The sequence below is a fragment of the Chlamydotis macqueenii genome, chromosome Z (assembly GCF_036417535.1).
Source record: "Chlamydotis macqueenii isolate bChlMac1 chromosome Z, bChlMac1.mat, whole genome shotgun sequence".
NCBI lineage: Eukaryota > Metazoa > Chordata > Aves > Otidiformes > Otididae > Chlamydotis > Chlamydotis macqueenii.
This window is the reverse complement of record NC_141593.1, coordinates 23,739,453-23,754,246: the sequence shown is the minus strand read 5'-3', so window position 1 is coordinate 23,754,246 and position 14,794 is coordinate 23,739,453. Positions and strand designations below refer to the sequence as shown.

Genomic DNA, 14,794 nt, shown 5'->3' with positions numbered 1-14,794 from the left:
TCTTTTACTGCAGTGGCCAATCTGAGTTCATGCTGAGCTTTTGCCTTCCTAACTTCCTCCCTGCATACCTTAGAAACTTCTTTGTAATCTCCCCAAGTAGCCTGTCCCTTCTTCCAGAGGACGTAGACTCTCTTTTTCTTCCAGAGCCTCAACAATAGTTCCCGATTCATCCACACCGGTCTTCTTCCCCTACGGCTCGCGTTACGGCATTCAGGAACAGCCTGTTCTTGTGCCTTTAAGATCTCCATCTTGAGGAGCATCCAGGCTTCCTGGACCCCTTTACCCTTAAGGAGTGACTCCCAAGGGACCCTCGCAACAAGCGTCCTGAACAAGTCAAAGTCCGCCCTCTTGAAGTTCAGGATAGCCGTTCTGCTAGTGATCCTTCTGACATCTCCAAGAATAGAGAATTCTACAATTTCATGGTCGCTCTGCCCAAGACAGTGCCCAACCTTCACGTTTCCCACCAGTCCTTCTCTGTTGGTAAAGAGTAGGTCAATCAGGGCACCACCCCTGGTAGGCTCTCGTACCAGCTGCATAAGGAAACTATCTTCCACACCCTCTAGGAACCTTTTGGACTGTTTCCTGTGCGCTGTATGATATTCCCAGCATATATCAGGGAAGTTGAAGTCTCCCGCGAGAACGAGTGTTGGCGATTGCGCGACTCGCTCAAGCTGCTCATAGAACGCCTTGTCATTCTCTTCATCCTGATTAGGCGGTCTATAACAGACCCCCACCACGATGTCACCCCTACAGGCCTTTCCTCTGATCCTTATCCATAGACACTCAACTGTATCATTCCCAGCCCCAAGCTCTTCAACGTCAAAATAGTCTTTAATATAAAGGGCCACACCACCACCCTTCCTTCCTCGTCTATCCCTTCTGAAGAGCTTGTAGCCTTCCATCACAGCACTCCAGTCATGGGAGTGGTCCCACCACATTTCAGTAATAGCAACCAGGTCATAGTTATCCTGCTGCACAATCGCTTTCAGCTCCTCCTGCTTGTTGCTCATGCTGCGTGCATTGGTGTAGATGCACTTCAGCCGAGACAGCTGCCTCAGCCCCAGATGAAGCACCGTTCCCCTGGGCTCTTCCCTTGAGGGCCTTGTTTTGTCCCCTTGCCCCTTCGTAGCTAGTTTAAAGATCTGTCGATAAGCCCCGCCAGCTCCTGTGCTAGAATTCGTTGCCCCCTGTGAGATAGGTGGGTTCCACAAACAGAAGACAGGCCAGGGGCCAAGTAAACTGCCCCATGATCAAAGAACCCAAAGTTTCTCTCTCGACACCAGCCTCTAAGCCAATTATTCATTAATGGAACTTTCCAAGCCCACTCCGTGCCGCTCACTGACCCTGAAGGTATAGAACAGAAGATCACTTGAGCTCCTGCTCCTTGAACCAAACGCCCTAAACCCCTGAAATCTCTTTTCATAGTTCGTAGGCTTCTCTGTGCAATTTCATCACTGCCCACTTGAACTATGAGGAGTGGAAAATAATCAGTGGGCCTAACCAGCTGTGGGAGTTTCCGGCTCATGTCTCTGACCCGGGCCCCAGGAAGGCAGCACACCTCCCTACGGGTAGGGTCAGGCCGGCATATTGGGCCCTCTGTCCCTCTCAGAAGGGAGTCACCTACAACTATCACCCTTCTTTCTTTTTTGGAGGAGGCAGTCTTCAACTGCCTCACCTTACGCAAGCTAGGAGATGGCGTTCCCACGTCATCCTCGCTCGCCTCTCCCTCCGGTTTCAGGGCTTCAAACCTGTTACACAGAGGGACCTGGGGAACCGAGGTAGGTCGGGATGGGGGTTGCCTGCGACGCCAACCTGGGACCTGCTGCCATCCCTCCTCTCCTCTCAAGCAGTCCCTCTCCAATTGACTATGGCAAGGGAGAGGGTCCACTACTCCCTCAGTCCAGGGGGTGCAATCTCTGTGTCTTCCTCGCAGAGAGTCACTCCACCAGTCAATCTCCCGCTCGCACTCTCTAATACTCCGTAACCTCTCTACCTCCTCCCTAAGCTCTACCACCAGACTGAGCAGCTTGTCCAGCTGCTCACACCTCGCACAGGTGGCGGTCCTTCCCATCCTCTCCTGGCAGCAGCAGGCTCAGGCACTCCCTGCAGCCAGAGACCTGAACTGCCACAATTTTGGGCAGACCTTCTGTCTGGGTTGCCGCAGTCTTCTTGGGGGAAGCCCGCTTCCTGGTGAGGACCATGTCAATAGGAGAGCAGGTCGCCCAAGAAAAGACTAGACCCAACTCCCACTCCCGCTGCTACTGTATTGAATGGGGAGTGCGGGCTGCTCACACTTCCTCCGTAGGTAGTCAGTAACACCTTTACTCACTTACTGTGACATGTAAGAACTAGTTCTCACCCTCCCCAAATTGCTTTTAACTACACAGACAATGGGTCAAGGTCACACAGAGATTAAGAGTGGTCAGCTGTGAGTTGTCAGCTCCGCCCCTGGTGAATCAGGAGCCCGCCCACAAGCTGCCAGCAGCCAGCCCAGGCACAGGCACTGTTGGTGGCTCCAAAAAAGTCTAAAAGAGCTTTTTTGGTTGCCTGTTTCACTTCAGATCCCCTGCCCAGTGCAGTTTTACCTGCTCTGAAGCTTGTCTCCGCAGCAAAATGGCTGATGCCTCGTGGTAAGCAGTTTGAATGCAGCTGTGAGTTGTCAGCTCTGCCCCTGGTGAGTCAGGAGCCCGCCCACAAGCTGCCAGCAGCAGGAAAGACGGGGAGAGACTGTTTGATAGGGCCTGTTGTGACAAGACTAGGGATAATGGTTTTGGAACAGAGGGAGGCAGGTTTAGATTAGATATTAGGAAAAAAATTTTTACAATGAGGGCTGCAGAACACAGGAACAGGTTGCCCACAGAGGTGGTGGATGCCCCATCCCTGGAAATGTTCAAGGCCAGGTTGGATGAGGCTCTGAGCAACTTGGTCTGGTTGGAGATGTCCCTGCTTCTTGCAGGGGGGTTGGACTAGGTGACCTTTGAAGGCCCCTTCCAACCCTAACCATTCTATGATTCTATGATTAAAGTAAAGGAAGATGAAAACTGGAGATGCATGATTTTTTTCCTTTTGTAGTGTTGGAGATAGGGAAGGAGAAAGAAAGAACAAAGACTTTGATGTAACGTTATGCAGGCTGTGGAGGGCACGGAAAGGGGCTTAAGGTCTTCAGACACAGAAAATGAGAGTGTAAATTTTTACATCAGAGTGTAAACTTTTCAAGTCTGTGTTCACCTAAATCTATAAATAGATTAAAATCTAATACTTTTTTATTCTGTGGTGCTCTGAAAAAACATTTTTTTTTTTAAGCTTTCATGACATTTGCTGGCTTTATACTAGATCTTGCAGTGCTTTATTTGCAGTTGTTAGTTATTTTCAGTATTCCCATTCATGAGTGTCTGTATGTGTTTAGTGTGGTTTCTTCTTTCTAATACTTGTGTCCTTATTATTTTCCTTTCTCCAGAACATTATTTTCCTTTCTTTCTGTACATAGAAATTGTTAACCATATTTTGATGAATTCTTGATGGATGTGCTTAACATTTTGTGTAATGCATATATATTAAGGTTTTTTTAACTGAGGGTTTAAAAATCTGTCCAGTCTTTTTCATCCGCAATCGTAATCTAGAACATCTGGAAACACTCAAGCCCACTTGCTTTAATGCTCAAGCTCACATGCTTAAACAAAAAATTCAAATAACTAGCAGAATATGTCTTACCAAGAAATATATTTTTTTTTTAGAAAAATAAAGCTTTACTTTTGAAGATGAACTTTTTTTTTTTTTTTAGCTTGGATCTCAGTCAATGAAGCTGAAATGTAAATAAAGGTTTTATGATATACCTATGGATAAATAAAGAAGGTATAACTCAGGATGCACAATTTAGCCTTAATTCTGTCAAGTGCAAATATAAAATACTTTAACTTAGTGGTTTTAATGCTCCTTTCTATACACTCTTATGTGTCTGGAGAAGAAAAACAGTTGAATGATCCCAGTCATTCCTCTTACTCTTGCCATAATCTTAATCTTCTATGATTTTTCTCTTCTGAATGCTTAATTTTTCACCGTTCTCCATAGTTTTGAAAAAAAAAACATTCACCAATGCACTTTGCAATACAATGATATAATTGTTTAGTCATCTTTGTGTATGTACTAACATCTTGTTTGCTTTTTAGTTTGTTGCTTCCTTTACAGTCATTATCTTTACTGCATTGTATATGTAATTCTCCTGTATCTTGCTTAATGTAATCAAAACCGCTGTAGCTAGCTACTCCTAGGCACCAGATATTTTAAGGAATCTAGACCATCCAGTCTAGGTTAGTTTGCATGTGTTGACATTGAAGTCCCTCTCACAATTTGTTAGGATAAAACCAGTTAAACTGTAAAGCTCTTTTTACAGCTGAGTGCTTTCACTTAGTATGTTTGGAGCTGTACATGTGGAATTATAACATATTTGGGGAAATAGTGCTTGGTTTGTGTTACCAGCTGGGAGCATAGTTAAATTAAAACCTGTAAGACTAACTTTGAGAAGTCTTTGAATGGATGATGAAGCTGAAATGCATGCTTTATTACTAATATATCCAGCCGGCCCTGGTTGTAATTGGTTGTTTGACCTCCTGAAATGTTTTGAAGATAGCTGAATGTTTGAGCTGAAACACTCCTTTACATATGAAGCTGTTTCCTTTTGTATATTGTCTCTGCCATCTGTAGTGCTCCCTCGACTTAGTTTTTTTTTGTTCTTACAATTAATTGACCTGCTGTTGTTACATGTCTGGTTTTTCTCCTTTTCTGACTATTACAAGTCTGTCTAGCAGAAGGATAACTAAGGGAGCTGGAGAGACATGGCAGATCCCTGCCTAAGCTGTGATGTGTCCTGGCCTAAGTCTGTTTCTGTCAGTTTCGTCCATTCTTGTCCCAGCTGTCTTCAGAAAGAACCTGGGAAGTATTAAGGATCCTTAAGGACTATTTCTTTTAGGAGATGTATGCTATATAAAACTTAACAAAAATCCTGTAGTTGCAGATGTTTCTTATATGTTCTCACAAGAAATGTACTTTACTGTCTTCAAAAATCAACAAGTTTGTGAACTTTTCTAGAGAAGAATGTTTTCAGTAGAAAAGTCTGGTCTCCCTGATCCGTTCTTACTTGCTCACAGGCTAGGTTAGGGACGTCCTTTCATTTTGTTTCCTTTGAAGAACTATTTTGTTTTCCTTCAGAAACATATCCATATGATGTAGAAATGTATTGTTTTATGTTCCATTACTCTGAAGCAATAGCTGATGGAAAAAGATGTCTACATGGTGTGTTGAAGTTAATGGATTCTGCTGTTTCTTCCTCTTCTTATGTACTTTCTGACAATCAGTTTTGTGAAAGCTGTCACGATTTTCTTAGTTTCAAAGCATTATCTGGAGTAAAACTTGCAAAACATTAAAGTCTTCAAAAGCAAGTTTCATAGCTGGGGAAAAAAAAAATTATCTTAGCCAATTTTACCGTGAGGCTTGGATTCTTCTCAAAGAGAATATAATTTTTTTAGGAAGAATTGCTGGAGTTGGATTTGGTTGGTGATTTTTGTTGTTTTGATGGTGGGAGTTTTTTGTGGTTTTGGGATTTTTTTTTTTGAGGGAGGAAAGTGATTACTAGAAAAGAAAGTGTAGATTTGGTTATGTGATCTAGTTGTGACATAGGAGGTTTTCCCTGTTAGACCACACTTTCTCCAGAACTTTGGGATCAAATGAGGAACTTTCAGACCAAAAAGTGAGTTTGAGAAAATGTTAGAATAGAAGCCATGGTTGTTTGCTGGTAGTGTTCTGTCCTTTTTCTTTCTTTCTTTGCCAGCCTGAAACTGGTTGCTGTTGGCAAAATAGCAACAATTAATTGTGTTGTTAATTGTGGACTGATTTATTTTCAGATCTCAATAGAGAATGACTACCTAGGCCCCAGAAGAATTGAGAGTCTGCAAAAAGAAGATGCCGATTGGCAGAGAAAAGCCCATATGGCTGTACTTTCTATTCAAGATCTTACAGTTAAATACTTTGAGATAACAGCTAAAACACAGAAAGGTACTTATTTTTACTATCTTATCCATTAAATAAAAGATATTTTAAAAATATTTAATGCTTACCATGTTCTGTATTGTACTGTGATTTATTGATTTTTGTCATCAGTCCTTCATGAGGAGAATGCAGTTGTCATTCCCATTTTCTATGTCTATTCGAGTATTTCACCAATAAGCATTTTAAGAACATCATCAGAAGTGAGCAGAATAGAAATTTTAGATAAAAGTTTCACAACCGCTTTCTCAATGTGGTTGTATTACCTGCTCTGTACATTTGCGATGGATTTAGGGAGTCCCTGATGGATTCTGTCTTCTGTACTGAATATGTCAGACCACCATAGTAAGTGTTTATTACCTTTCAATTAGTTTCCTTTTCCTGTCTCCCCTGCCTTTCAATAATTTTTTTTCATAGCTCTAAATATTAAGCAACAGCTTAATATTTCACCACTACTTGGTGAAAGCTGTTGTGTTGTTCAGAAATCTTGATGGATATAACCTTGGCATTTCTATAATTGAAGAATGCAGTAGTTTTACTAAAGAATTGATGCCGTAAAACTAGGTCATACAACTTGTAATATACATCTGCACTCTTACCCTTGTACCATTTAAACTTAAATAATCAGTTTATTAGGGCAAACACATTTGAGGATATGGTTTCATGTCACCTCTTTTAGTTTGACCGTGGGCTGTCACGGGCAGAGTTTGTCCCACTATCTTCTCTGCCTGACTGTGGGTTCTTGTTCCTTTCTTTGCATTGGTGGTAGCGATCGTGCAACCAGATGAATAAGCTGTACCCCTGGGAGAAAATCTTTTTTGATGGGTAGGTTTCCTGTTGTCTCCCTGCGTGACTGCTACATCTGCCTCAAGAGAAGCAGTCACTGCAAAATGATTCCTTTTGGTGACAACCCAAGTTAAGTGTAACGTGGACCTACTTTTGAAAAAATGACTAAACCAGTTCAAGCATGTTGTAATGAATTTAATTACAGCAAATTCTAAATGTATTTAATCGATTTGGTTCCTTTCCTAGTGTGACAAAGGCAGCAAATAAAATACCCCATTAGTTGATAAAGAACGTATATTTACAGTTACTTACTTTTTTTTTTTGTTTGCATGCTTTTTTATTTTATTTAGAGCAGTCAGAGTTGTGGGGAAAACACAGGGAAATGAAGTGCCTGGAGACCATTTACCAACTGTAGACCTTTGGTGTGCAGGTTTCTTGCCTGTTTTGTTATGTTTTGGGTTTTTTTGGCCCCTTGCTGATCACAGGGTGGTCTTACATACCAAGATACTAACAGATGGCAGAGAAATAACAGAAGAGAACATAAAAGTATTTTTATTACCTAGCAACAACATGTAATATTTTCTAACCACTGGGAACTGAATGCTGTCCCTTTGATTATGTGACTTTCGTGGCTTCTGCTTTGGAAAGTTAAGCAAAAATATCATATGATTGTTCTATATATTAAAAATTGTGAAAATCTCATGTGTGTCACCAGATGTTGTCTGGGGCTCAAGAGTAGAATATCTGAATCAGACAAGTGAATCCTACTACTCTGGAGTCTTCCTGAAAAGATTCTCATTCATCCCTCCCTGCATGTTAAGATCAGATTATAATCTGTTTAGTTAATTAGAATTTTTTTTTTTTTGAGCAACCTATTTTTGAATTAAAAGATACATGTTATTTAAATTTAATTCAGTAATATTACAGACTTGCACTTGAGGTCAAGCTGAAGTTTTTGTTTTAAATTGTATTATTGTTCACTCTGCAGATTTGTTTAAACTTATACTGGCACTATAGAAGTTGTCAAGGGGAACTGGAGACTCTAGTAGCTGATAATTGGGGCTTTCAGAAGCAGGGAGAATTTAGGATGCAGTTTTAAGACCACGTGGTAGCATTAAGGAGATATTTTTATTAAGTCAAGAATTCTGAACCAGTGGTTCAAGTGTTCAGGTAATGTGTACTCAGCATGGTCCCTCTATGGATTAAAAACCCTGCAATTATAATGATGAAATGATCAACAAATAGTTAATTGCCTATTTACCTGAATCCTAATAGTACTTACATCCTGCATTTGAAGGTCAGCACTGTATAGAATTACTACTCCCTACTAAGAGAACTTTGTATGTGTGCATTGTCTACTGTAGAACCACTAGTGGTCTGAAGAGTGGACTGGTAAGCGTCTGCCTTTTCTTCCCTTCTCTAGCTGTGTACGATCGAATGCGAGCAGACCAGAAGAAATTTGGTAAGGCAGCATGGGCAGCAGCAGTGGAACGTATGGAGAAGCTTCAGTATGCAGTTTCTAAGGAGACACTGCAGTTGATGCGTGCTAAAGAAATCTGTTTGGAGCAGAAGAAACATGCACTGAAAGAGGAGGTAATTTTTTGTACCAATAAATAGAAAAATAAAACATCTGGGGAAAAAAACCAAACCTGAAAGAGTATTGTTATAATAAAAAAAAGCCCTAAAACAACCAACAAACCAAACGCAAAAACTCCCCAGACTTGAAAGTAATTATTTTTCTGCTTTTAATAATAGAAGTTTGTATTTAAACTTACTACACACTACCATGTTTGACAATGGAGTTGCAATCTAGATGTGGTGGGTTTTGTACCACTTATGTTTTCTGTTCACCTTTTTCTGGTTAGTCAACCAAGATCACCATTTTTACTGTTAATGTTTACAGCTATCCATGGAGATGAATAAAATAAGGAGAGGGGTGGGACAGAAATCTTCTGCTATGTAATCTCCACACTTTAGCTCTCAGAGGCATGACCACCTTCTTGGAATAGTTCTGACATTCCAGATGGAAAGTGTCTGAACGCTAGTAAATATACAGGTGACTAGCTTGTTGGTACTGCACTCTCTCCGTCTCTGCTTACCTTAATTATTAAGGCAGTCTTCCAGAGGAGGTTCTGCTAGCTACAGCTTTCCTGAGGAAAAAGCGCATGTATTAAAGTGTGTTTAAATGTCTTAGCAGAAAAAAAAACATGTTTATTGGGTTTTATGACACCTCCTCAAAAGCAAAAATGCTACAAATCCTCTTTTAAAATTTGCTATCATGGGGATATTTGGTGCTAAGGACTTTCTGTCATACTAATATTAATTTACAATCTGTCCAATCATTTGCATGTTTCAGCAAAATTTGACTAAACCAATAGCTCTGTTATGAAAAGGTTATCCAGAGAACTCACGACTTTAGCACAGTATAGATTGGTATATTTGTAAGCCTGATAGACTATCTGCCTATTTTAGGAGCTTCTGTAGAAGATAGCTTGGTCTGCAAAGAGGGGAGGGTACATGCAAGATGCAGAGCACAAAAATAAAAAGTTTGTTCCATTTCAACACACTTTATATTTAGAAAGCCTAGAGCTTTCTGGAAACCTAAGTTTATCAGGCTGTTGCCATCCTTAGCTACGAGTTGATGAGAGAATCCAGTAGTACTAATTGGAAATACTATATTTAATATGTTCGCATATTTAGGGCAGCCATGCATCATCTTTTCCATAGCACATCTTATTTGTGTCCCAGTGGAGCCCTGTGAATATTTATTGAATGAGACCTTGTGGTAAATGAGTGATTGTTTTTATGTGCTAAAGCATTAGGGGCTGCATAGGAAAAAGAGAGGGTCGTTGCAGTATTTTATGGGGTGAAGGGCTCTGAACTGAGAGTTTGAGGCTTTTGGGGACAGAGGAATGAGGAACATCTGATGGGTGTGCATGGGCATGGTGCTTTGGGGTGGTGTATTACACGGTGTAGAGAACTCTGGATCGAAACATGATGATGAGATATGAGGACCAACCTCTGTTCTGAAACATCTGTTTTAGCTTTGAGAATATAATAGCCCTAAGTATGTGAAGTTGGATGTAACGAACATGACTGAGAATCCCATATTGGAGAAGAAGGGTGGTAGTCTTATCATAAAGAAAATACTTGGTGATTATATTAGCTGGTGTATTTGGAAGAGATTACAGTAAAAAAAAAAAATAGAAAATGACAACAACAAAAATGCAAATGTGATACATTTTCTCTTTTAAGCTTAAGAAGTGAAGACCTTCCTGCTATGCTTAGATCTATAAATTTGCTGTCACTGAGTAGGAAAAGGAGACAGATAAGAAATAATATACTTGTTTCTCTTGCACTTAATTTTCTCTTCTCCAAATCTAAATTCACCCTGCTTTTTTATTTGACAGCTGAAAATGTTAGTCCTGTGAGTATCTGTATTTTTTTTTTAAGTGGAAAGAATAACTCTACACAAATTGCATATTAAGCTCTTTTATTTTCATGATTTGTACCTCTGAAGTTCCTTCTGTTGTTCTGAATTTTGTTTGAGGGGAATAATGAAAACTTTTATTTTGAGGTAGACCAGAGTCTGCTTTTGTGGACTGGTTGCCAAATCTTGTCTTCATGACAGTAAACAGAAACATTAAATCAGAGTAAGAATCTTTTGTAATTGTCTAAGTACATAAAATGGTTTGGACAAATGGAAGTGAGCAACTGGAGACTTAAATTCCAACAAGTCCCATCTTGCGTATATAAGATTCAGTAACTAGTCTTCTCTTTTTTTCCTTTTGGAAGTCTACAGTTCAGTTTTAAAGATACACTTCAAAACCAATTTTTAATATACATGATAAATGGTCTGTGACATTTTAATTAAAAAAAAATCATATTCTACCAAAGCAGGGTTTTTTAGGAATGTTTTTCCTAGTTTCATCATTCTAAGAGTGCTTTCCTTTCCTTTACACTGAGCCCGAATCAAAGATGTATTTGCTTCCAATGACTTTGAGTATTTAAGCATATCTTGCATTTCATAGCTGTCATTTTACTTTTGCCTGAATTGGCTGCATCAGCAAAAAAAAAAAGAATTTTATTAAGGGTTCTAATCAAGAAGGCATGAATAGCTATTTCTGGAAAATTAATCTGTAAGATTGTAAGAAAATTAATCTGTAAGATCTGCTTTCTGTAAGAAATGGACAGTGATTTTGGTGCAGATGCAACATTATATTTTTCAGAAAAGTATGTTTCATTTTGGAAGCTTTCATTGTTTCTTCTTTAAACTTTTTTTTTCTGTGACAACTTTTTTGAAAGGCTAAGTAAGAAGAGAAGACTTGGGAAATCTTTTGAAGATTTATTTAAACATATTTGGATTGTTTTTATTAACAGATTAGGAATGCTTTTGCTTTCTTCACTTTCAGTGTTCAAATTGGTAAACTAAAATTGGTTGTAAAAATGACAGTTTTTTTTCTTTAATCTTACATTAAATATTTGTGTAATATTCTCCAGTTCTATCAAAACTTCAAAAAGACTTAAAAACTATTTTAAGTGGTCATTGTGTTTAAAGAAAATAGAAAGCAGAAAGCTTTGAGCACCCCAGGTGAAGTAGTGGAGTGCATTCTATAGACAAACTTGGAGTCATAGTTAGGCTTTTAATAATGCAGTGAGAGATTATTAGAAAATTACTTATTAACAATGATAACCTACTTTGGACTTAATAGTTATCAAAACCCACAGAAGTTATTTCAAAAGAACATTATTAGAACAAAATACATTTTTATACTTTTATTTCACAGAGAATGACTGTTTTAAAGAGGCAAACCCTAGCATTTAAAGATACATTTTTGTTGTTGTTTGAAGGATTTTGTGCATCATTGGCTTTTAGTTCCCATTTACCAAGAGAAATAAAAAGAGCAAGTATTTATGATAATTTAGAACAGACTTGCTGCAGTGTTATAAAATCAGAACTGAAATACATTCTCTGGCAAACCATTTGGGTACTGTTTTCTAGGCATAGAAAATAAAAACAGGATATTGCTTTGAAAAGGTTAAAATGGTAGAGAATCTAATGTAGCAGAGTTTGAGTTCAGGATTAAGACAGGAAGAATGATGAATCAGAGGGTTTCCAAAATAATGGCAGAATGACAAGTCTGTTTTACAGGGGGAGTTGAAGTTGTTTTGACAAATCAAATAAAGGCTGAGATTATACAGAGTTGCTTTCCACAAAAATAGGGATACGGCTGCTTGTGATAAGACAAGGGCTAGTGTTTTTAAACTGAAAAAGGGTAGGTTTGGACTAGATGCAGGGAAGAAATATTTTACAATGAGGATAGTAGAACACTGGAACAGGTTGCCCAGAGAGGTGGTGGGTGCTGCATGCCTGGAAACATTCAAGGCCACGTTGGACGGGGCTCTGAGCAACCTGATCCAGTTGGAGATGTCCCTGCTCCTTGCAGGGGGGAGTGTGACTTGATGACCTTTAAAGGTCCCTTCCTATCCAAACTGTTCTCTGATTCTATGGAAAATACTAATGGGAATAAATATTACTCAAGAGCAATGCACGTTGCTGTTCAGTACTGGCGCAAGAACAAATTGTGTTATCTGGTTGTGAATACATTGGAAATATGGAAGAAGTTTTCTGGCAGTTACGGAGTATCTGGAAGTTATTCTAGTGGGAGTAACAAACACAGAGTTTCGTGGAACCTTTTTGTTTTGTTTTTGTTTTTACAAAAGCAGAATAAGAACAACAGTAACAACATGGAAGTTATTTTAAGAACTCAGTTTATGAAAGCCGTTAATTTTAGATTTGTCTGAAAGCATTCCATGGTGGTGGAAAGCTGCGTTTAGCGACCCTCACTTCTGTATTCCATGTTTGGCTGTTTTTCTGTTAATGTTTTAATCTATCCATTTAGTATATGTGTTCATAGTTCTTGTCAGAGGCTTTCTATTTTAACCCGTTATGTCTTTATTACCAATGTTTGGGTTTACAGATGATACATTTCTACCTTGGAACTATTGAGAAACCTAAGTTCCTGCTGAAGTTCTTCACGTAGTATGAAAGATAAAGCAAAGACTGTAAACGCTGTTACTTTAATTTGGGCCACAGAGATTAAATTATTTGTTTGAGTTAATGCAGGAAGTTGTGGCATAGCAGGAAATTGAACTTGGATCTCCTCAGTTCTAGTTCTTTGTCCAACTGCAGAATGTTTCTTTCCTCTAATATCCTCACATTAAAGTTCTTTGGTTTGTTTCACCGTGTTGATCAGCCTGAGCCCTACCAAGGATGCAGCACATTACTAGTACAGATTGGATAGCAACTTGTAACATTAAAAGTTGAACCACTCTTAAATTTTTAACAAAAAATGCTGAAATTTTCCCAAGAATGATAAGACTGTTTTGAATTATCACATGTATGTATAGGATCTCACATAAAATTTTGCCATAAATGGTTGAAATTGAAGGTCTCTGTTTTTCTTTTTCATGAGGAACTATTATGTAGCTAGGATATCTGCCTGGGAACCATACGACAATATTAATTTCCCATTGTTGTTGCACCTGAAAACTGAGTATAGTGGTGTTGTACCCCCAAAACAGACCAGGTAGCTGGCAGCATCTGTAATCTACCCTTGTTGGCCTAAGACTCAGTTGTCAGACAGGTCTGTTATCACGCAGACACCGCTACAGCTGAATGAAATACTGAGCTACTATAACTTGCTTAGCTGATCTTTTGAAGATGGCCCATTTATGTCCCTATATAGTCTTTGTACAAAATTTATTAACTTAAATTTAGGAACATCTTTTTTAAAGGAAAAAATACATACAAGTTTGAGTGAATTTCACAGTTCACTTACAAAGCAAAAGTTCTTCGTTGTGATAGAAGTTTGAATGACATTGCCTTAATTTGGAAAAAAACCCCAAAACAATAAACAAACCCAACCAAAACAAACAAAAAACCCCATGAAACTCTCACTATGTTTTGTTGCTGTGGTATATTTTTTTACAATGAGAAAATCGTTTGAAAATGCCAAAACTCAGGATACCCTGCCTGTCCAATGAACATTATCTCTTCTATATGGAAAACCTGGAAGATTCAAGAGAATTAGTCCTTTTGTCTTGAAAACTAGCCTCTAATTCACTCCAAATACATCATCATTATGTCACTTACTGTACTTCTGGCAATGAGTAACTTAGTAAGCAGGGTAATGGAATGGTATAACAAGACACTTTGGTGTCACACTGTACTGAATATAATTTATACATTTTTGATTGTATTATTTACAATATGCACTAAAGGGCTTATGGAGTCTTTCAGGCTTGTGTAGCCTGTGTATCCTCATGATACACAAAAAATGCATTCAGTAAATACATAATATAGTAGAAGAAAATTTTAAAATAGACATTACAAGAATTGATAATTGATTCACAGGTCTTCTGTCTATCAGTCCTACACTGAAAGAATCTTACATGGAAACCGAACTGTTTCCTTAGTGTTTAATTGAGCTGTGAAATCCCTGTCAATAGATAATAATGCAAGTGATAAAAGCATACATGCTATTAAAAAAAAGGATAGGACAAATTTATGAAGTAAAATCCAGTAAGTCTATTTTGTGTACAAGGCAGCACTGCCTACGTTTCATCTTCCTGGATATCGGTGATTAACAGGGTATTGACTAAGATGGATCTTTGGTTTAATTCAGTACAGATATCTTTCTGTTTAGTATAGTTATCTCATGTGTGATAAGTAAAACTGAGGAAACTGATTTCTAGCTGTTAATTACAGATGCAGTTTTACACATTGAAGAAACGACCATAATGTAAAAACATATTAGCAATTTTTTTTTTAGATGTACAGTGTACTAGGTCCTGTATTTTTGCTTGGAGACATCCCTTTTTAATGATTGATTGTCTGTAATACAGAAACTGGACCACACTTCATCAGAATGGTGAGGTAGATGGGTAGATCACAAATCTTTGGTTA

General features: G+C 38.6%; 2 protein-coding genes across 2 annotated transcripts in view; one reads left to right on the top strand and one right to left on the bottom strand.

The window, feature by feature from the left end:
* The window catches only part of JMY (junction mediating and regulatory protein, p53 cofactor), a 73,943-nt gene that overhangs the window by 31,627 nt on the left and 27,522 nt on the right, over positions 1-14,794 (top strand). The window contains exons 3-4 of the mRNA XM_086771481.1: positions 5,898-6,048; positions 8,249-8,418. Coding sequence (XP_086627607.1) covers positions 5,898-6,048; positions 8,249-8,418 — 321 coding nt within the window. The remainder of the gene's footprint in view (positions 1-5,897; positions 6,049-8,248; positions 8,419-14,794) is intronic.
* Positions 1,130-2,071, bottom strand: LOC147596289 (uncharacterized). The gene has a single exon (XM_086770478.1). It carries the CDS (start codon positions 2,069-2,071, stop codon positions 1,130-1,132), a length of 942 nt encoding a protein of 313 aa, XP_086626604.1.

Coding starts and splice junctions, on each gene's coding strand:
- LOC147596289 (XM_086770478.1), bottom strand. CDS start 2,071: ATGGGAAGGACCGCCACCTGTGCGAGGTGTGAGCAGCTGGACAAGCTG.